General features: G+C 51.0%; 2 protein-coding genes and 1 non-coding gene across 7 annotated transcripts; all 3 read right to left on the reverse strand.

The window, feature by feature from the left end:
- Window positions 1-1674: 1674 nt before the first annotated feature.
- Window positions 1675-18374, reverse strand: Ptpn6 (protein tyrosine phosphatase non-receptor type 6). Of its 4 annotated transcripts, none has more exons than XM_074076164.1 (16): window positions 18207-18374; window positions 12564-12686; window positions 12141-12335; window positions 8959-9148; window positions 8695-8811; window positions 8477-8590; window positions 8225-8321; window positions 7801-7880; window positions 7465-7611; window positions 5708-5839; window positions 5421-5575; window positions 3002-3069; window positions 2735-2886; window positions 2549-2640; window positions 2062-2172; window positions 1675-1862 (listed from the first exon to the last, which is right to left on the reverse strand). In XM_074076164.1, exons 1-16 carry the CDS (start codon window positions 18218-18220, stop codon window positions 1772-1774), a joined length of 1878 nt encoding a protein of 625 aa, XP_073932265.1. In that variant the 5' UTR covers window positions 18221-18374; the 3' UTR covers window positions 1675-1771. The 4 variants fall into 4 exon arrangements, with proteins under 4 accessions (XP_073932265.1, XP_073932267.1, XP_073932266.1 ...); XM_074076166.1 differs by having other exon boundaries at window positions 2040-2172; window positions 18207-18373; XM_074076165.1 differs by having other exon boundaries at window positions 2031-2172; window positions 18207-18372.
- Window positions 18375-18890: 516 nt separating this feature from the next.
- C6H12orf57 (chromosome 6 C12orf57 homolog) lies at window positions 18891-20635 on the reverse strand. Of its 2 annotated transcripts, none has more exons than XM_020158220.2 (3): window positions 20304-20635; window positions 19843-20019; window positions 18891-19122 (listed from the first exon to the last, which is right to left on the reverse strand). In XM_020158220.2, the coding sequence occupies exons 1-3, from the start codon at window positions 20353-20355 to the stop codon at window positions 18971-18973; spliced, it is 381 nt and encodes a 126-aa protein (XP_020013809.1). In that variant the 5' UTR covers window positions 20356-20635; the 3' UTR covers window positions 18891-18970. The 2 variants fall into 2 exon arrangements, with proteins under 2 accessions (XP_020013809.1, XP_073932268.1); XM_074076167.1 differs by having other exon boundaries at window positions 19843-20068.
- Window positions 20580-20641, reverse strand: LOC141424474 (U7 small nuclear RNA). Its single transcript, XR_012449389.1, has one exon. It is a non-coding gene; the product is annotated as a U7 small nuclear RNA (small nuclear RNA).
- Window positions 20642-20772: the final 131 nt, after the last annotated feature.

Below are 20772 nucleotides of genomic sequence, written 5' to 3' on the forward strand. Positions count from 1 at the left end.
TGCTGGGCAATCCCTGAGACCTGGAGAATGTGGAGGCCCCATCAGACCTGCGGAGGGCAGGCAAGTCCCAGCAGAGAGCCTCCAGGTCCTCACCCCTGGTGTCCTGAGACCCCCATCTCCAACCTTTAATGAAATCAGGGACCTGTTCTCCAGCCTCAAAGTTCCGGCCAAGAGCCAGGAGCAACAGAGCTTCCCAACCCACTTCTCAGCGCCGCCCTCCTGGATCCAAGTCCCAACCTAAGGGCGGTTAGCCGAGGCAGTTAGAGGGTGGGACCTGCCTTTCTTCTGTGCTGCTCAGGCGTTGCTTGGAGAGGGGCCCTGAGGCGACAGGTGACAGCCCCACCCACCTACCCCCTGGAGGGCCACTGCTCCAGGGAGCTATTGTGTCGTTCAACCCCTGAGCCTTCCTTCCCCTGACTCTTTGTTTGCGTCCTTCTCCAAACCTGCCTGTAATTTGTTTGTGGACTATTTCTGCCTCTGTCACCCTGATAGGATCCTAAATTACAGGAGGACAGGAACCGATTTGCCACCCTCAACCCCCAGCACTAGGCTGGCACCTGAGACAGGGTAGGCATTCACGTTTTACATAAAAGACACTCACTCTGGACACAGGGAAAGGAAAGGGGGACATAACAATAAAACAATCTTGGGGGTCAGACTTCCCTAAAGGATGAGGGAGTGCCAGGACATGGCAGTTTCAGTGGGAGAGGGACTGGGTGTTATGTACCATGGGAGTCCATGTCCCCTCTTGGCCCAAATGAGGGGAGCTGGTGCTAGCTCTGGGCTTCCTAGCTCCTCCTAAAAATCTTCCTAGTCCTTGAATCTAGAAGAGATCAGCAGAATATATGGTATGCCCTCTGCATCTCTAGGGTAAGGTTCCGGGGCCAGATGGCCTGGGTTAAAATATTGGCTTTGGTCTTCAGCAAGTTTTTTATGAGAATGACAAAGGTTTCTAGATTGAGGGCTGGGAATATAACTTGGTGGTGGGGCATCTGCCTAGCACGCTGGAGGCCCTGGGTTCCATCCCCAGTACTGTAAAAAATAAAATGAAATATAATGTATCTAGAATTAATTAATCCTGTAATCTCTTAAACATTGCCTGGGCACATGACCCGTAATATGTTATTGTTGTCACTGTGATCATCACCCACTGTCTCAATAATCTTCACTACCACCCTTGATGAATTAGGCTCACCCTCTATTTAATAAAGGGGGGGGCTGGGGATATAGTTCAGTGGTGGGGTATTCGCCTAGCACTTGAATTACAGCATCATTGAAAAAAGAAGAAAAAGAAGAAGCTAAGCACCAGTGGCTCATGCCTATCAATCCTAGTTACTCAGGAGGCAGAGAGCAGGAGGATCATGGTTTGAAGCCAGCCCTGGTCAAATAGTTCATGAGACCCTATCTCTACAAAAACCCATCACAGAAAAGGGCTGGCAGAGTGGTTCAAGGTATAGGCCCTGAGTTCAAACACCAGTACTGCAAAAAAAAAAAAAAAGAAACTGAGGGTCCCTACCCACTGTCACCTGCCTTTGTGAAGCAGCAGCATCCAGAATCAGGTCTATCTACTGAGCTTTTGTGCAGCCTACATGGCATCTCAGGCCCCTCCACCCTCTAGTCACTGGCACACTCAGAGTTGGAGTAAGACACAAGGAGTTGGAGGCGACACACCAAAGCGGTCCAGGGGCTTTATTTACAAGAACTGAAAGGCCTAGTTGGGCCTGGGGCCTTGCTGAGCTATATACAGGTTCAGAGCACACGGCCATTTAAATTACAACAGGACGGGGGAGGCTCCTAGGTCCTGGGATCGATCATGGGTCTGGTAGGTCCACTGGAGGCCTCTGCAGAGATCAGGACTGAGGCTGCAGAGAAAAGAGAGGAGCTGGTCAGAGGGTGGCTGGAACCTGGGGAGGGGAAGCAGAAAGAAGGTCTGGAAACATCAGGGTAAGGCTATAGCCACCCCATGCATCCTCTGAGGCAGAGGACGCTGGGAGCAGGGCAAGGAGAAGACCTTGTACAAAGGACCGCACCATGGCCACCTGAGGATGGTGCCCAGCTCACTTCCTCTTGAGGGAACCCTTGCTCTTCTCCTTGTCTGCCGACCGCTGCTTCTTCACTTTCTCCTCCTTCTTGTTCTTACTGTGCAGGTTCTCGTATACATCTTCCTTGTGTCTGGAGGGGAGGCAGGCAGTGTGGGCAGCTGGGGCAAGTCAGGAGACTGTGCAGGGTAACCCAGCACCAACAGCTTCTCCAGACCATCCCCTCTCATAAGTTAAAAGGCCAGGAAAGTTAGGCAATCCACCCTACACCAACCCAAATCACTGGGAGAGAGGGAAGAGCAAAGGTGTCTCATACATTGGTCCACTACTTCTACCTACCACACATGGTAGGAGATCAAGAAATACTTATAAACAGAGTTAGTGAAAACTGAGCTTGAATTTGAACCCAGGTCTCCCCAGTTGCAACAATTGTCCTCTTCAGAAGGGGATGGCCGGGCTGAGTAGGAGAAGCCGGGAGAAACTGAGAGGCGGAAGCAGGGGTCACTCACTTGGAGGAGGTTCGGGAGGCCTTTGCATGGGCACTCTTAATGGCGGGGGGATAGGTGATGTTCCCGTACTCCGACTCCTGGCCCTTCTGGGACTGTGGACAGAGGTGTGGTAGGACAGTGGTCCCAGTTAGACTAGGTGATGCCCACTCTCTCCTGTGGCCCCACCTGGCCCCGCTCTGCACCCACCTGTATGATCTCCAGCTTCTTCTTGGTGGTTTCAATGAACTGAGCAATGGCCACATAGATGAACTTGTACTGCGCCTCTGTCTGCACCATGCCAGAGCGCTGTGCCCTCACCATTTGGATTGTCTTCTGGATGTCAATGTCACAGTCCAGCCCTGGGCAGGGATGATAGTAGGACCTCAGGCCTAGGCTAGAGGCCTGAGAGTTGTTGACCCCCTCCCACATGCACCCTCCCTACACGCCCACCCATGTCCCCCAGGGAAGCCTCACCCTTGGTAGAGATGCTCTCCATGAGCATGTCAATGACGATGATGGTGCCCGTGCGGCCAATGCCCGCGCTGCCAAAAGAAGGGGCCACCATCAGAGGCCCAGCCCGCCCCTCCCCAGGAAGTGGGGAGCCCAGGACTCAGCCCCAGTACTGGGCAGGGCGTAAAGATCCTAAGTCCCCAGCTATACAAGGTAATGTACCCAGGCCACTAGGCCAGCAAGGGTAGACCTATGCCCAGCTCTGCACCCATGGTCTAACCCAGCCACAGGATTTGTGGGCCAGGGCCTGGCTCTGGGGTGCTGGCTTCAGAGGCCTCCACAGTTTCCCTCCTTCCCAGCATTAAGATCCTCCATCTCCTTTTCTGATTCCTTACTTCTGACTGATGGCTGTTCCCTACCCATGGAAATCCAGGACCTCACATGCACCCTTGTCCCACCAGCTCCCCAGATACTCTGGGCCTCCCAATCCCCACTTTCAAGAGCTATGTTTGCACTGGTAATGTGGCTCAAGTGGTAGAGCACCTGCCTAGCAAGCACAAGACCTGAGTTCAAAGCTCAGTGATGAAGCCTACACTTAGCATGTGCAGGGCCCTAAGTTCCATCCCCAAAACCAAAAAAAAAAAAAAAAAAAAAAAAAGTGACATTTGGCACTTCTTTCTGTGGAGCTTCATTTCCCTTTTTTTTCAAGCCCTGTAGCAGAGCAATGGCAGTCCTTGGACAGCAAAGTACTTGGCCCCTGGGGTCAGGAGACCTAGAAAGGCAATGCAGTAGGACATCTTCCTTCTCCCACACCCTCTGCCACCACCATTGAGCAAACAGACCCCATTCTGCCCACAGCTTGGCCCATCAGGCCAGTGCCCTCAGTTGAGCTGTCTAATTTCAACCCCAGATTGTCAAAAATAACCCCCCTCACCCACTTCCTTCCGGTAATGTCTAAATAAAGGACTTGGGGATTTCAAGAAACGTGTGAATGGGGTGTGGAGTGGGGGAGACAGGAGCAGGAGGGTAGTTCTTGGAGATGGGCCTGTCCCTGCAAGGGCAGAGAGCAGAGTATGGCCCCCCAAACAGCAAGGGGGGCACCTCCAGATTCAGTCTACCAGAGGCCCTGTTCCTGGACAAACAGTTGCTGATGGGAAGAAGGAGGAAGTCTGGGGCCCCCACAGGCTTGGGGTCACATGGAGGGAGTAGGAAGGGAAGAGGACAAAGCAGGTTCCTGTTTCCCCATTCCCTGTCTGATGTGAGTTACTAAACCACCAACAGCCCCTGTTTTGGGGCTTTTCATTGTTTTTTGGGGTTTTTTTTGAGGGTTTATAGTATTCCAGACATAGTGATAGGGTCTCATTTAATCCTCCTCACCACAACCTGCTGAGCCTGATTTTACAGATGAGACATCTGAGAGCCTAAGAAATTAAATAATTTGTCCAAGATCACAAGGCTGGTAGGGGAGGATCCAAATTTAAATAAGCAACTTCTGTCCAGGACCTGCTGTCACCCATCTGGCCCAGGCCAGGTCAGTTGGAGAAGCCCATTTGTGGGACCCCTGTTCCTCACTGCTGACCCCTTCCACCTTCAACTTCAGCAGGGACAGAGAACAGGGTCTCCTGACCATGAACATGAGGGTCTCCAGAGGAACCCAGGTACATATGCCCATCCCAATGACATCACTGGCCCCAACACTTCTCTAGGCACCTAGATGGGGGCACTGGCTGGGGAAGGAGATGAGGGAGCTATAAAAAAGCCTGGGCCACACAGAGCTACAAATGGAAAAAGAGGTAATGGAGCCAGCACTGGTCCAGATGAAATAAATGGCTGAATAGGACCAGGAGAGAAAACAGGGGAGCTTGATCTAGGTCAATTGCAATAGCCAGTCCAGTCTCTCCCACCTACTACTGATGAGCAGGAGAGTTTCAAACTCAGTCTCCTCATCTGTATCTGGCAGCGTAGACAAGATGGCTCCTCCAGGGAGGTCTCTGCAGAAGGCACACCAGGCCAAGGGCCAGCACAGCTAGTTCCAGCCAGGTCCACCCATGGGTCTGGAGCCATGAGGGAGCCCAGAAGAGTCTGGGGGTCAGGGGAAGGCACCAGACAAGTTGCTATGTAAGAGACTCACAGTAGCACATGGCACTTAGCACTATTTGCTTCTCAGCTATTTTTTTGTATTGTTTTGTTTTCATTGTACTGGGGTTTGAACTCAGTACCTCATACTTGTGAGGAAGGTGCTGTACCACTTCAGCCACTCCACCAGCCCTTTTTAGTGTTGGGTATTTTCAAGATAGAGTCTCAAAAACCATTTTCGCCTGCTGGCTTCAAACTGTAATCCTCCTGATCTCTGCCTCCTGAGTAGCTAGGATTACAGGCATGAGTGACCAGTGCCCGGTTCAGCTGTTGTTTTATTACCACGATCACCATTGCTGTTACTCACCTACAGTGCACAATAATGGGCCCTGCATGAGGCAGACTTTCCTGCCGCTGGTTGATCTGGTCCAGGAAGCTCAAGACACCCCCGGGCTCGCTGGGGACCCCGTGGTCAGGCCAGCTCAGGTACTGGTAATGCCAGATCTCCCGAACCAGATTCGCCTGGGCCAAGGATATAGAGTCAGTGCTCTCTGCTCCTTAGCAACATCCCATTCTGCTTCATCCCACCTATCCAGATAAGAGAACAAGTCCAAGGAGGTGCTGGGAGCAGGGGAGTGGTCTGGGGACACTCACATTGTCCAGCGGGGAAACCTGTAGAGTACGGAGTTTGTATTCAGTGGTATCATGCTCTCCACAGTTGGCCACAGAGTAGGGACCGTAGACACGCTGAGTGCCCACCTCCGGCCAGTATGGTACACATTTGTTCTGAAAAGGGAGGGAGCAGGAATGAGGCACAGAAGCTGCACACTAGGGCTGCTCTAGGCCCTGCTCTAGGTCCTGAGTCCCCGGTGCTAGCCCAGACATTTGGTGGATGAGTGGATGAGCCAGCTGACAATCAAGAGACCTGGGATCAGGTCTCAGACCAGCCACCAACAGGTGGTAGACCTAACCTTATATCCTATTCAGTTGTAAGGTTGTAAGGACCTAAACTTACATCCCATTCATTGAAGCTGTGCAAACCAGGCTGGCTTACAAACACAAGCAAGGGTTGGGGATGGACACAGCTCAGTGGTGCCTGGCATGGGCCAAGTATAGTGGCCCATGCTTAGGAGGCAGAGACCAGGAAGATGGAGGTTTGAGGCTAGCCCAGGCAAAAAGTAAGCAAGATTCCACTCAATAAATAAGCCAGGTGTGGTGGTTCGTGCCTATAATTCCAGCTGCTTGGAAGTTGTAGGTAGGAGGATCACAGTCCAAGGCAGAACCCAGATAAAAACTCAAGATCCTATCAAAGAATAGCTAAAGCAAAAAAGGGATGGGGGTTAGGGGTAAGAGCATGGCTCAAGTGTAGAGTGCCTAACCACCAAGCAGGAAGGACTGAGTTCAAACTCCAGAGAGAGAGTTCAACATATGTAAGGGCCTGGGTTAGATCCCCAGCACCACAACCAATCAATCAATCAATAATCCAACTAAGACATCGTCTATGCCCTGGTGCCTCTAGGACATAGAGTAACACACAGAGAATCAGGCGAACAGGAGGAAAGAGCGTGTGCTCAGGAGCATGGCTGAGGAAGGGGTTTATTCTCCCTCTGGGTGATGGAGGCAATCCCAAGTGGCTTCTCAGAGGAGGTAGCATTTGAGCTGGGTCCTCCAAAACAGGGACCCAAGCAGAGACAGTGTGCAAGGAAAAAGTCACTTCATAGCAAAAATTGAGCTTGTGCCTTCAGGAACCAGAAAGATCCAGCCTTCTGGAGGCAGTGCATGCTATAGGGAGCATGGGGATGGACGGAAGCCACCAGTCTTGTATATCACATCTTCAAGAGTAACTTTATCCCACAGGCAACTGGGAGACATTGAAGGATTTTCAGAAAGGGAACAACTTGATCTGGTTTTTGATTTGGACACAATCAATAACTACAGCACAGAGGATGCTGAGGAAGGGGCAGCCTGCAGGGAAGGGTAGACTCCAGACAGGCTTGAGGCAGGGTGGACAAGATGGGCCAGGGAGGAGGAAGAGGCTCGGGGAAGGTTCGCCAGGGGGCACATTAAAGAAGGACAATTTTCTTTTTGGTAGCGCTGGGAATCAAACCCAGGGCCTTGTACATGCTAGGCCAAGCACTCCACCTCTGAGCCACCCTCAACCCCTAAGAAAAGCAGTTTAAAGCCTGAGTCTGTAGCTCAGGAGGGCCCCAGGTTAAAAGCAGGAGTCTGAGAGTCATAGCGTGTATACAGACTTTGTCTAGGGCCTCAGTTTCCCCACAGGCATTGGGCCCTTGCCCCACCCCAGGTCCCTTCCCACCCCAGCACCTGAACTTTCTTGGGTTTAGTGGTGGTGAACAAGTACTAAGAAAGGAGTTCAGGGATCAGGGAGGTGGCACGAGGCTCTGCCCTACCCGGCCTTTCTCCACCTCACGGGTGGTCATAACGATGACCCGGGTGTTCTCCTGCCAAACCATCTGCCAGAAGTCGTTGACTGTGGCCTCCAGACAGCCCTGGCTGGCAATGTAGGTCTTAGAGTTTTCAGGGTCTAGCAGCTGGTTCTGGATGCAAGCACAGAGAGATGCACCCCAGATTCACGAGCCCTTGTGTCAGGGATGGGCCTCATCACCTTCCCCTCCCCCATGGAGATGCCACCTCTGGCTTTGTCCAAGTGTCTCTGGACCCAGGGGCCCCCATGAAGCAGGGAGTTTCCAGGGCCCAGCCCCTGCCCCCACATGACTCATTCCCACCTTTACGTAGTTGGCATTGATGTAGTCGGACCCAGGGATGTTACTGTCACGCCCCTGCAGGATCACTCGGCTATGGTCAACTGGCATGGGCAGAGAGGAAGAATGATGGCTGAGGTCAGCAAGCACTACCACCCCCTAGGTCAGACCCCTCCCATTCTTTTCCAAAGTCATAGGCTCAGGGAGGACTGGAGGTGAGCAGGGGCAGATCTGTGTGGGAAGGGAATATAGGCTTCATAATCTGCCTGTTGGTTGTAGGGCGGCTCCTGGGAAGAGAAGAGGCTTCTTACATGAAGGCAGCTCTGCTCGGGGAAGGGGGCGGGAGGTGGACCCTCTTTAGGGACAGAGGTTGGCTGGGGTAGAGCAGTCTTTGGGATGAAGGGAAGGTGCCTGGACAACCGGGAGGGGCAGGGCTGCCAGGGCTCACAGGGGAGAATGTTCTTGTAGCGGTTCTTGCTCTTGTTCTCTGGCCTCTGCCCTTCCAGCCGCTGGTGCAAGTTCTTCACCTCCTGCTTCTGCAGACTCTGAGAGATGAGAGTGGAAATGAGCAATGGTCCACAGTGGACTTCATGGAGCAGATCAGTGTCAGAGGTAGGTGAAGAGTGCAAGGGGTCCGCCTGGGACCCCATGCAGTGGCCAACTGCCTCGGCTGTCAGCCCTGCTGGACCCCATCACATACCTCAAACTCCTCCCAGAAGCCGGCTTTGGCTGTTTCCTCTGACTCCTGCTTCTTATTCAGCTCCAAGACCCGGTTCTCAATGTCAGCCGCATTCACCCGAGTAGCATAGTAAGGCTAGGATGGGTAAAGGGCGGGAAGTCAGTAGCTGAGAGATCTCAGAAGCCTGTATCCATGGAGGGCTCAGGGGAAGGAAAAAGGCAGCCAGGCCCACCCCTCACCTGCCGCAGGTAGACAAAGGCGCCTGAGGCTTCCTCAATTCCTGTCTTCTTAAAATGCTCCACCAGGTCCGTGAGGCTGTCAAAGGTCTCCATGCCACCCACCGTGTAGCGTCCGCCCTGAGAGAAGCCAAGTAAGAACACCCCTCAGAGCCTGAGTCTTCCTCCCTGGACCCCCAGCCTTGGATCCAGGCTCAGCAGACCCTCCCCACAGCCCATGCTGAGCACACAAATGGGCACCCCATCTCAATGCCCTCAAAGCCTTACCTCACACATGATCTTGATGTGAGTGACCCTGAGTGGGGAGCCTGGGCCAGCCTTGGGCTGGTCGCTGAGCACAGATAGCACGAAATCTCCAGGCTGGCTGAGACTCTCACGCACAAGAAATGTCCAGGGTTCGCCCTTGGCCTGCAGCAGTGCCTCTGCTTGCCCTCCAGACATGTGGCCATGGTACCACCTACAAAAAGCAGCATTGGGGAGGGTGGGGGTAGGACCCCAGGAAAGGGACATTCACAGAGAAGGCAGGAGTTCAAGTGTCTGCTACAGGCCACGCTCTGAGCTAGAAGCTTTCAAATTCACCACTATATTTAGGCCCATTACTGTCTCACAAAAGCATTAAGAGGGAAAAATCCTGGTGTGGTTGTGCTGCATACCTGTAATCCCAGCTACTTGGGAGGGGAAGCAAGAGGATTATGAGTTCCAGACCAGCCTGGGCTGCATATATAACTTAACCTTTGAGACCCCCATCTCAAAAAAAAAAAAAAAAAAAGAATGCTGAGAGGTAGCTATTTTCTCCATTTTACAGATGAGAAATCTGACATTGAGCACTTTGCACACTGGCTCTAGGCCCTTGACTGATAGAAGGCAAGGCTGAGAGTTTTAACCATGGGAGTCAGAGCTATAGCTCAGTGGTTGAGCTGTGTAAGGCCTTGGGTTGCATGCCCAGCACCAAAATTATAAATAAATAAATAGATAAAAACAGGGGGCTGGAAGTGTGACTCAAGTGGTAAACACAACCCTGCGTTCAAACCCTCGTACTGCAAAAACAAAACACAACACAATACAAAAAGAGTTCTAACCAGGCTTTGAATTCAGAGACCACCTCTGTAACTTTAAGACAGACAGAAATCCAGGCAATATCCAGAATATTTGGAAAAATAAAACCAAGGAAGACTCCATGTCACACAGGCTTGGGCTAAGGAAAGGGAGCAGAGACAAAGAGAAATGCATACAGAACCCAAACACAGAGCAGTGGGAGAAAGGAACACCGGAAGCCAGGAGAAAGGGTGATGGGGAGAACTCCCCAAGGAGACAGGGAACACAAATACCCCACTGGAGAAAGAGTGGTTTAGGGGCTTTAGGGTGCCAGGATATCACTGCAGGGGAAGCCAGGACTTGAAGGGGCTCATGGGGCTCAAAGGGGCTGACAGGCAGAAAGCAGAACTAAGACCGTTCCACGAAGCACACCCCCTTCCCAGGAGGAAACTGTAACCCCACAATGCCCAGCCCCACAGGAAACCACGTGATGGAAAAAACACAAAACTCCTTCTGGGGAGAGAGTGAGAAGTGAGGTTGTGAGGTTTCCTCAGCCCAGGGACAGGGGAAGGGGGGCATTTTCCAACCGCAGGGATGGGGGAAGAAGGGAGGGGCCAGTCTGTCCCAAACCATCACCCCACCCAAAGGAGATTGCACCCAGAGCCCTCCCTCCTAAGCCCCCCTGGGCAACCCCAACCCACCCTCAGGGACGGACCAGGACCCCAGGCAATGGGGAGGGGGCTCAGCCCCTTCCCTCAGAGACAGGATGAGGAAGTCTCCATGCAAATGTGGGGCTGACCACAGGCAGAGAGCTCACCATCCATCTAAAGGACAAATGCAAATTCCTGCAGAAGAGGAGGGGTGACAGTCAAGGCCAAGGACACTCGAAGAAGTTTAGAGTGAGAGCTGCCCACATGCCACCAAGCTTAGGGGTGAGGCTGGGTTTCTTGATTCGGTAACCCAAAATGTCTCTCAGAGTCACTTCTCCTTAGCCTTCCCACCCCATTCTGCCCCCTTCCCTCCCTGGCTTCTCCCAAACTCTGTGAGGCCAGGCCTCAGCCTGCTCTCCTGGCCACCTGCTCAACTGCCTCTTCCTCCTCCAATCCCACATGCACAGTGCCACATTGCTTTCCTATGGGCTGGGTCAATCCAGGTCCTCCAGCAGGGCAAATCCTGGCTTGGGGAAGGGACAAAACAAGCACATGGGGGTGAAAGAGGGTCTGAGTGGCCAAACCACCATGAGTGTTATAGGTAGGAGGAAAGAAGAAGAAAGTGCTATGGAGTAAATTAAGGCAGCTATCCAAATTAAAAAAAAAAAAAAAATGAAGACAGTCATCCATTCTTGGCTTCACTACCAGAAGAGGAAGGGTCCAAGGAAGTAGATCAAAGACTTTGCATTGAGGAAAGAGGTCTCCAGAGGTGGGCCACAGGATTTCTACCTCAGTCTTATCCAGTTCTAAATTTTGATCCATGACTTGAACAAAAATAATTGACGCACATTTTCAGGCATGAATCTCAAAAAGACTAAAAACTGCTGGGGGAGCATGCGATACAGAATATGCTTGGCATGCATGAGGCCCTGGGCTCAAAAAAAAAAGAAAAAGACTGAAAACTGATAGGATCAAGGTTCAGAAGCATTTCAACAACTGAAACACAAACACAGGACAAGGGCAAATTGGCCTGGCCCCAGGAGTCCTTGTGAAAAACAAAAAACCCCTGGAGTTATTCCATCATAGGACCAAAACAATGTAACGAGGAGTCTCAGTATTCATTCTGCTCTCCTCACCCCCACCTTGAGGACACCCAAGTGTACCCAGTTACTACCGAGGGGCCGCAGCTTTGAAGCACTGAGAGTCACCTGTGTCAGAACAGAACTGGACCCTCTACACATGTGACTGCATCACACACTGTTTTCAGTGAACTGCGTTTGGGCCAAAAGACTGGTTAAGCTCTACCCAGCACCAAAAGATGGACCCATCCCCCTGGATTGCTGAGATAGGGCACAACTCATATAGCAGTGAATCCCAATAAGGGTCTTCCACATTGACACCTCATTGCCCTTAGCCATGCTGAGCTGGGCAGGGAGCTGTGGAAGGGCAGAGTCAGTTCCACAGCAGGAAGAGCTTTCTAGCAACAGAGTTGATCTACTGGGAAACACCAGCCATGAGGAATGGCCTCCCTGTCACTCATAGGACTGGGTCACCAGGTGGCAGGAGAAAGGCAAGATGGCTCTGTCTTGCTTCTTCAGGGAACAGGAGCCCAAGTTAGTCCTCAGAGTCACCAGGCTATGGAGGAAAGACACTCAGAGCCCTGAGCTGAAGTAGGGATGGGGAAGGGGCTGCAAGCAGCAGGCAATGCACCCAGGGGCTCACCTCCCTGAGGGGGAAGGCAGTGACCAGGCGTGCCACCCTCACCTCTCGCTGGTGGGGTCAGAGCAGTTCAGTGGGTACTTGAGGTAGATGATGGTGCCATCACGGTCCTGCAGGACGCCCTGCTGCTGTGTGTAGTACTCCACCAGCTCAGTCAGCGTGGCAAACTTCTCCCCTCCATACAGGTCGTAGAAGTCCCCTGTGTTCTGGATCCGAATGTGGGTCACCTGATCCTCTACCCTGCAGGGCACCAGGCAGGAAGACCAATGGATGCCAGAGCAGAGGTGGGGCAGGCTTGGGGCAGGGTGAGTGTCCTAAGTGTGGGCACACACCGGCAGGGAGTGACAAGGGCAGCAGTGGGGATATACTGGGGCCAAGGTAGGAGCATGGAGGAGGCAAGGGCCTGGGGTGTTCGCACTGCCATGGGGCAGCAGAATAAGCTGCCAGAGCACTGGGAAGGCCACCTACCTGACAGAGAGCGAGAAGTCACCCTGGTTCTTGCGACTGGGCCGAGCCAGGAAACTCCCATTTACACCCCGGCTCTTTAGCAGGGCCTCTGCATCCAGCCCACTGAGGTCCCGGTGAAACCACCTGAAGACACAGGCAGATGGTGAGGGTCTCCTGGTCCCCAGGGCACCCTGACCTTCTGCCTCCTGTGGGTCCCCAGCCCTTACCTCACCATCCTGGGCTCCCACAGAGGAAGGCACTCAGGGAATGAGGAGGCACAGCCTGTCTGGGCAGGTGGAAAACTCTGGGGCTGAGCCTCAACTGCAGCTCTCAGGGCCCAGGCCACCTGCCACCCCACCCGACAGTCCAGCTTCTGGGGCTGTCACTCCACTGGCCTAGGGCAGCCAGCAGGGCGGGGACAGGAAGGGGCGCGGCCGACCCCTTGGGGGAACTCACTTGTACTTCTTGTTTCAGAGCAGAGTAAGGGAAGAGAAGCAGAAGGGTGACAGGGGGTGGGGGAGGGGCCCCACTTCCCACACGGCTGCCATCAAAGGCCCAGGAGCCTGACACTGCACGTAAGTGACAACTCAAGAATCAGGAACACCATGTGTCTTGGATCTCCAGGCCAACATCATGTCCCATGTGTAAACCCCAATGTGGTCCCATGCCAATTCTTCCTCTACCAGGTGCTTCTACACATATTTCCCTAGTACAAGCTGATAATAATGACAGTGACAGCTATCATTTAATGAAGTGTCACTGCATGCCAGACACATTGCTACAGTGTCCTTTACATGCCTTGTGTGAGTTATTCCTCACCATAGCCCTATGACACAGGTTTATCTTTATCTCCAATTTACAGACAAGGAAACTGAGGCTCAGGAATTGCCTGAGGCCATACAGTTAGTAAATAGTGGTGCCAGGATTCAAACCCAGACAGCCTGATTCCAAAGCCAATTATTTGAGCTACTATCTACCAGCCCTCAGGGCCTCAAGGAACACAGATTGAAAAACTCTTGTCCAAAGGGATGACCATGATGGGGAGACTCCTTAACAGCATGACCTCACAGGCACCACACACCTGAAGAGATGCCACTATGGAAGGGAACCTACAAAATAAGCCCTGTACAGGCCTGTCAGATTTGGGCCCTAGGGGTCTGCCCTGCCTCTGGACTCCATGAGATAGCAGGAGAGCTATCTCATGGAGTTTCTGTATACACGATGCTCTGTGTATGTAATTCCAAATACAAATACAAACACTGCCAAGCCAAGACCAGAGGGAAGACATGCAACAGAGAACATAAGGAACTCCTATTGGTAGCTCCCTAGAAAGAGAGCCTAGATGGCTGGAGCACAGGCTGGAAGAGACCTAGGCATATACCTTTACTTTTTTTTTTTTTTTTTTTGGTGGTACTGAGGTTTGAACTCAGGGCCTCACACTTGTTAGGCAAGCACTCTACTATTTAAGCCACTCCACCAGTCTTTTTTGTGTTGAGTATTTTGGAGACAGGGTCTCTCAAACTATTTGCCTAGGCTGGCTTCCAACCACAATCCAAGCTCTTCCTAATCTCTACCTCCCCACTACCTCCCCACTAGCTAGGATTATAGGTGTGAGCCACCAAAGTCCAACCCCCTTACTTTTTTTTTTCAATGTGGTACTGGGGTTTGAACTCAGGCCTACACCTTCAGCCACTCCACCAGCCCTTTTTTGTGATTTTTTTTTTTTTTTTTTTGAGATAGGGTCTTGTGAACTATTTGCCTGGGCTTACTTCAAATCTCAAACCTCCTGATCTCTGCCTCCTGAATAGCTAGGATTACAGGCATGAGCCACCAGCATATAGCCCCTTAAAACTTTCTGAATGTTGTTTGGGGATGCAGGTGTGGTTCACTGGTACAGTGCTTGCCTAGCAAGATTGAGGCCCTGGGCTCCATCCCCAGTACCAAAAACAATAAATTAATAAATAAGTGTGAAGTTAATCAGGTTGTACACTTAATAGTTATGCACATTATGTATGATATACATCAATTAAAAAATAAGAAAAATAAGGTGGGTGTGATGGCATCTGTAATCCTAGCTGCTCAGGAAGTGGAAAAAGAAGGATCATGGGTCAAGGTCAGTCAGGGCCAAAAGTTAGTAAGACTCCCATCTCAACCAACAACTGGGCATGGCGGTACTCCCAGCTATTTGGGAAGTTTAAATAGGATGATCAAGGTCCAGGGTGGCCCAGGCAAAAAACATGAGAAAGTTCTCCAAAAAAAACTAAAAATAAAAGCAAAATAACTAAAATCCCAAAAATAACCAAAGCAAAAAGGGCTGGAGCTATGTCTCAAGTGGTAGAGCATCTGCCTAGAAGTATGAGGCCTTTAGTTCAAACCCCAGTACTGCCACCCCCAAAAAAGAAAGCAAAAATGATAAGTAAATAAATAACAAAGAATGAAGGGTCAATAAGGCTGGGGATGTAGCTCAATGGTAGAGTACTTGCCTCACATGTATGAGGCCCTAAGTTGGATCCCCAGCACCACAAAAAAAAAAAAAAAAAAAAAAGAGCTGCACACACAAACACAGCACACCACTTATACATACTGAGTCCCAACACAGCACCTCTGTGTCCATCCACACACACATGTGGTTGGTGCAAATCCCCAACATGGACATACAGCCCAGACCACACATGAAGTTCCAGCTGCTCTGCAACTTGGCCTCAGGACACTCTCCTTCCAGGGTTAAACCCACTTGCAGGCAGGTACCTGAATTAGGTACCTGAAATTCCTGACCCAAAAAAGAAGAAGGAATTTCTCTAAAAGATATCAAACCCAGAGACAGGCAACAAGTCAGATAACATGTAAAGTCCCTGCTGTCTATTGTCAGGAAAATAAACAATAACAGCCTCCCTTACCCTGGCTGATGCACTGCAGTTGGCAAAGCACTGGTAAATAACTATCCCATTTGGGTTGGCTTTGAATCTCTATCCTCCTGATCTCTGCCTCCTAAGTAGCTAGGATTACAGGCATGAACCACTGAAGCCTGGCTGGGAAATGTGACTTTATTCCTGTCTATCAGTTCATCAAATTGGAAAGTATTTAAGGACCTGATTCTTATGCAACACTCCTGGAAGTGTGTATGTGAATATATGTATATATTTACAACAAACTGACTACCATCACCATTGAAGGGAGGGATCACAGAGGAGAGCATTCACACTCTTCCCATTTCTCATGTTACCAGCACTACTCACTCCTCAGGCCTGGCAGGTAACTCAGAACTGGGCCATGTCAATACAGAGGTGGGAGGGAATGTAAAAGTAGACCCAGAAGCACTTTTTCCTCATTTTTAAAGAAAAGAGTGGCTCTAGTGGTAGAGTGCCTGCCTAGCAAGTGAGAGACCCTGAGTTCAAACCCCAGTACCACCAAAATTAAATTAAATTAAAAAAAAAGAGTTCCAGGTCAAACTGGGTTACTCAGCAAGATCCCATCTCAAAAAAGTAAAAACAAATAAGGCAAAAAAAAAAATTGATAATGGAGTTATTCAGTAGGCTGAGGCAGGAGTTTAACTTGGACCCAGGAATTTGAGGCCAGGCTGGACAAGATGAGACCCCCATCTCAGAAAAAATAGGGTTTCAATATCAACCACTTTTATACTATACAGTCACTCTGTATGCATAGGTTTCACATCTGTGGGTTCCCCTACCTAAGAATCAAGAGCATTCTATAAGCATGTATGCAGACTGTTTTCCTTGTCATTATTCCCTCAGTAATACACAGTAACACACCATTTACATACCATTTACATTGTATTACATATTGTAAATACTCTAGAGATTATTTGAAATGTTCAGAAGGATGTTCATAGGTCACTTGCAAGTATCACACTATTTTATATAAGGCACAGTCCTCCATGAATACTGGAGAATGACTGAATTCTTACTTATTTTTATTTATTTTGACACTTACTATATAGCCCAGACTGGCCTGCAACTTGGGATCCTCCTGTCTCAGTCTCCAAAGTGGCGTGTGCACCCAGTCTGTCTGGGGCAACTATATTATTAATTCTCATGCCAATCCTATTGAACAGTTACTACCCTAATTTTAGAAACCAAAACTGACTTCGAGGTGTTAAGCAACTTGCCCAAAGTCACAAGTTAGTGAGTGGGAAGGTGAGTAAATCAAGGCCGTCTGAGTCCAGAGCCCTGTCTACCACTCCAACCACCCTGCTGCAAGAGGTTTCAGGGCAGATAGGGACAAGGCACAGCATGATGGAAATGGCAAAACAGGTGCCTTCCCCACCAGATGCACATGGACCATGGACCACAGAATTCACGTGAGCTGTCTGGTGTGAGCAGGGTGATGTGACTGAGAGGCTGGGACCCAGTTGTAGAAGGTCTTAGAAGTCTGAGGAACCAAGAGAAGGTTCTGCACCAGGAGAGGCCTTGTTAAGCTGCCTGGTGAGACAATAACCATGGCAGGAATGTGGAAGGGCTCAGGGACCAGAAGACTAAGAACCCATACACAGGGCTGACAGTGACACGGTATACACTGGGGAAAAGAGTACAAACAGAAAGGAAGGAACATGTATAGTGTGAGAAGCAAGAGTCAGCAGGACTGGGGCAACCAACTCTCTAAGCAGTTTTCACTTAAAATATTCAAACTCCATCAAGGTGGAACTTGCCCTGGCCCTGCTTCCTCTCCTTCTGTTGCAGGCCCAATGTCCTTTTCCTATTTGTTCCACATCACAGCTTTCCATGAGCTGTGTCCTCTGCCTGGGGTGGTGTCAGATGATGCCTGAGCATCACAGGGCTGGCTCCAATGTCACCTCCTCAGGAAGCCCTCCCTGGCTTCTCTGCTAGCAATGTCACCAGCACCCTGTCACTAGTTGGCAGCTCACAATGCTGTTTCTTTTTCTGCATAACCCTTTTTTTTTCGTGTTTTTTAAAAATGTTATCATTTTTACATTTACTTACATTCATATACATTGTTTGGGCCACCTCCTCCCCTTCCCCCCCATAACACTTCTGATTATGGAATAATCCTATTTATTTGGGCTTTTTGTTTTGTTTTGGTTTTGCAGTACTGGAATTTGAACTTGGGGCCTTACACTTGCTAAACAAGCACTTTTACCAGTTGAGCCATCCCCTTCCCCAGCCCTTACTGGGCTTTTTGTTCAGCTTGTCACTTCACACAAGGACTGTCAGTTTTGTGAGAGCAGAGAACAGGTCTGCCTTATTTGCTCCAGTATTATAGTATCTTAAAACATTCCTGGCACACAGTAGATGTAACGTGTGCCTGTTAAATGAATGATGCAGGGAGGCAGCTGGGAATGGTGTGTCTTTCAGACTGTCATGTTTGAGGTGATGTAAGTAACCCAAGGGGAAAGGCAGAAGCAGGGGACCAAAGACTGGAGGTAGAAATGCAATAGTGAGAAAAAAATACACATCTGTCAGGGAAAAAGTATGAAAGGAAAAGGAGGTAGAGGGGCATGAATGTGCCTGGGGGTCCTCACATTTCCTCGGGAGGAGAAAGTCCATAGGGACAGGAAGTAGACCCAGGACAGGGGGTAGCAGCAGGTTGTCCTCATGGTCACACACCTGTTAGGAGTAAGCATGAACAATGCCCCTCCCTCCCAAGCTAACAGGAGACGGTGAGACCCAGACGGTGTAGGGGACTTACCCACAGGATAGCATCTCCCTGGGGGAAGGGGGTATCACAGGCAGAGAGCCACAGGGGGCGGAGCGAGGGCAGTGGCACAGCTGTGCACAATAGTCCAAGCAATAATGAAGAACGTTCCTGATCTCAGCCACTTCCTCCTCAATCCAGCCTTCCAGGCCAATGGCACTGCAAGGACAAGCCCCTGGACAAATGATCTTCAGGGAAAGGACAGGTGGGGCGGGGCTGACCTGAGACCGCCCACAGCAGCCTGCTTCCCTTGGCGCCCACTGCAGTCCAGCAGGCCCCAGCCTGTCCAGGGCCTGTGTCTCTTGAGAGGGGAGGAGCCACCTGCTGCTCCACCTGGAGCTCAAGCTGACTGAGCAGCAGCTGGGCCGGTAGGGGCAAAGACCAGGAAGTAACCCTGGCCAACCAGACTGCTCAGTCCATAGAAACCAAGGGGACAGCCCTGGACACCCACTCCTCAAAAAAGGAGGTGCCACCTGTGCACTCATAGGGTGTTGAACGCTGGTCTAGTCTCTCACTTGCCCTAAGGGGAGAGGAGGAGCCTGGGGCCCTCACCCGAGCAGGGCTGGACTCAGAAAAGTATAGAAAGGGCTTGGACAAGAGGGTGGGCAACCTGAAAGGTAGACGGAATCTGGAGTTGGATATGGGGATTGTTCAGATCACAAAAGACTGACACCAACACTAAGTCACAGGCACATTTATTGTCCTGTAGTGCACCAAGGTCTTCCATTTCCCGGCAGTAACATAGGAGAAGGACAATTTCAAGAGGCGGCCACGCTGCCACCAGAAGCAGGCCCATGAGGTGGCAGGGTCATGGGTGGCAGGAAGAGAGCCTTCAGCTTGCCTGACAGGCTGGCAATCTCAGGATCCTGAGCTTCATAGGACTTGACCAAACGGGCAAACTTAAGGACACCTGCAAGAGGGAATGGAGAGTTAACACACACTCTGGAGGACCAGCGAGCCAAGGCAGCTGGAGGGTGTGGCATGTGTATGAGATATGGGCTGATCTCTCTGACCAGGTAGCCATCTGCAGAACAGGACACATTCCAAGCTCTATCCATTGTGGCTTAGCTCTCCACTTCCCGGTTTACACCAGGCACAAACGGAGTGAATGAAAATGTCCCAAAGCAAAGTGTTTTTCACTCTCAAGTGAACCCCAAGTATGAACATCCATGAGATCCCAGCTATAATCAGGACAGAGGAAGGCTGTTGACAGCTGGGCTGAATCAGTAAACATCCTTAAGAAACACTGTGATCTCACAAAGGAAACTCAACCTCCAACCCTTCAACAAACTCTCAAACACCTTGCAGGAACTGCAGAAGCATCCTGTCATGCAGACATCTCCCTAAAAACTAGCCGATTGGGGTTCAAGTCCTGGGCACTTCTAACTTCAGGCATTCACTTTACTAATAAAGTTCGTTCCCACATCATAATATGAAATAATAGTGTGATTAATGGCAACTACGAAATGCATTTAGGACGTCGCTGGCAAAAGTTCAGGGTACGTCCTGGGTTCTGGGTGCCAATACTGTTAGATTGTGGCTGCCGCCGTGCGGCGAGAAAGAGGACGACGGCTCAGTGCCCCTCTTCTCCCCCCTTATCCACGAAGTCGCCACCCCGTATCCAACCCACCTTCCCCGTCGCAGCTGAAGCCATAGGCTTTGATAACTTCCTGCTGGATCTGCGTGGCCACGGGCAGCACGAATTGCAACATCTTGCCCATGTCGTTGCACGCATTGTCTCTAGCTTCGTCCATGCGCACGGCGTTCTCCGGGGCTGAGAAAGCCTGAATTACCTCCGCCAAGACCACTGCCAGCCAGACATCCCAGAAAGGCATCCCCTCGGTAGGCGTCCGGAGCTCCACCAGCGGGCCCAGAGGATAGCGAGGGGAAGAGGGAAGGGAATTAGTGGACTGAGGCCGTAGGTAACTCGATAAACTCACTCTCCCAATCCCTCGCTCTGCGGCGACAAGGGTGCCACGTAGAACAAGGGAAAGGGATGGTACGCCGCCCCCTCCGCCCAGGTTCCTTGGCTGGTCTCCTGCCCTGCATCCTCCCCCGGCAGGCAGTCCATTCCTGGACCATACTTCTCACCCTTGGCCTGCTCCGCGCTCAGGGCCGCGGGTTGGACTGAGGCGGACGCCATAGAACGACAGAGGATGCACGTGTAGCGGAAATACAAAAAGATCTGAAGGAACACGCCACCTCCTACAGCAATTCCCACTGCCTGGGGACGCGAAGGGGAAGCAGCATCAGCACTAGCCGGAAGTTTCCCAACGTAACCGCAACCTCCACATCTTAAAAAAACAAAGTGTTAAATCACGCTGCAAGTGAAAAGGACCTCTATTGTTCAGTACAACTTGAACTGGGGTGGGTTTTCCGGCACAAGCCAGAAAACCTGCTGGACAAATTCTAAAAGAGCTGTGACACTTACGGAAGGCACCATGCAGCAAACATGGAATATACATGAACTCCGCTATTAGTGAGGGTGAGATCAGAGTGGTGGTTCCCCAACTCCCACGACTATATAAGTAACAAGGGACACTGTAATGACCTGTTGGAT

Source organism: Castor canadensis, chromosome 6 (assembly GCF_047511655.1).
Source record: "Castor canadensis chromosome 6, mCasCan1.hap1v2, whole genome shotgun sequence".
NCBI lineage: Eukaryota > Metazoa > Chordata > Mammalia > Rodentia > Castoridae > Castor > Castor canadensis.